The 1,361-nt window shown below is 45.1% G+C and overlaps 1 protein-coding gene across 1 annotated transcript in view; it reads left to right on the top strand.

Annotated features, from left to right (window-relative positions):
- utp20 (UTP20 small subunit processome component) overlaps positions 1–1,361 on the top strand; it is a gene marked incomplete in the record, with an annotated part of 32,575 nt that overhangs the window by 20,644 nt on the left and 10,570 nt on the right. The window contains 1 exon segment of the mRNA XM_014027005.1: positions 259–572. Within this exon segment, the coding sequence (XP_013882459.1) occupies positions 259–572 (314 nt within the window).

Below are 1,361 nucleotides of genomic sequence, written 5' to 3'. Positions count from 1 at the left end.
TACATATGTATATGTATATATAAATATTAATACAGAAAATCTAACTGCTCATTTTAAATCAATACTTTTACTTTTAATACTTAAGTACAAAAAATATCAGATACTTTAAGACTTTTACTCAAGTAATATTCTTAAAGGAGAYTTGGTTAAAGAAAAWTTTTGGTAAGATACTTGTACTTTTACTGAAGTATCACTTTGTTGTACTTTATACATCACTGGTTAAAACATCGATGTGTCAAACTCATTTTTTACTCCCAGCCGGAGACGTCACGGCCGACACCGACGACAAAGTCAACGCTTCGGACGACAGCGACGAGGAGGAGGAGGCGATGGAGATGGACTGCGAGGCGGCTTCTGGTGACGTTCCCATGGAATCKGATCCAGCCGGAGGCGAGGAGGAGGACGTGAAAGCGGCCCTGACTAAATCCAAGTCGGAGGCTGCTCCTAAACCAGGCGCCGTGTGCAGCGGTTTGCCTCAGAGCAGGGAGGAGCTGGAGTCCCTGATCCAAACCATCCACCAGACTGTTAATGACAGCGTGTTGCCCCGCCTCAACAAGTGCCTCACTGCCAAGGTAACACACACCTACAATTTCTCTCTATCCTTGTGGGGACTTTTTTATATCCTAACTCTGACCATTTACCCTAAAATTAACCTCACAGGTACTTATCTGACCCCAAAACTAACATAAATCTTGGTCCTAAACCTAACCCCACATCCGTAATTTGCATTTGGACCCGTCCCCACGATGCAGTCCTTTGGGGACCAAACGTGCATTGTGGGGACCAATGCCCGGTCCCCACGATGCACGTTTGGTCCCCATAAGACTGCTTTTTCAGAAAATTGTAGGAAAAACAAGGCCACACACACACACCCTTGTATTTGCATCAAACCGAGGACTTTGTATTGACTTCCATTCATTTTTGTAACTATATTTATGCCTAACCCAGATCGTTTCCCTAAAATTAACCATCACTGGTCTATAGTTAACCTAGGCCTGTCGCGATAGACAGTAAATCAATTAATTGCACGATAACTTTTTTTGAGGTCGGTAAAAAAAAGACGGCGATAAGTTTCATTTTCCTGCTTGTTTTTTTCCTTCGTCTCTCTCCCTCTCTGTGCTCCGCTGCACAGGAGCTCAGCTGACTCCTCCCCTCCTGTTTTCTTAGTGTCGGGAGGAGTGAACTCTCGCGTTAGCGTGAGAGCTCGTAGCAATAACAAACTAAAGAAATGTTTCAAAGCAGAACGCGGCTGCTGCAGTGTCGGAGCACTAGAGCCTGAATTTCGCTGCGGGGAGACACGGAGAGAGAGAGAGAGAGAGAGAGAGAGAGAGAGAGACACAGAGAGAGAGAGAGAGAGAGAC

This window comes from Austrofundulus limnaeus, unplaced genomic scaffold (assembly GCF_001266775.1).
Source record: "Austrofundulus limnaeus strain Quisiro unplaced genomic scaffold, Austrofundulus_limnaeus-1.0 Scaffold607, whole genome shotgun sequence".
In the NCBI taxonomy this organism is placed as follows: Eukaryota; Metazoa; Chordata; class Actinopteri; order Cyprinodontiformes; family Rivulidae; genus Austrofundulus; species Austrofundulus limnaeus.
This window is presented reverse-complemented; position numbering and strand designations above follow the sequence as displayed.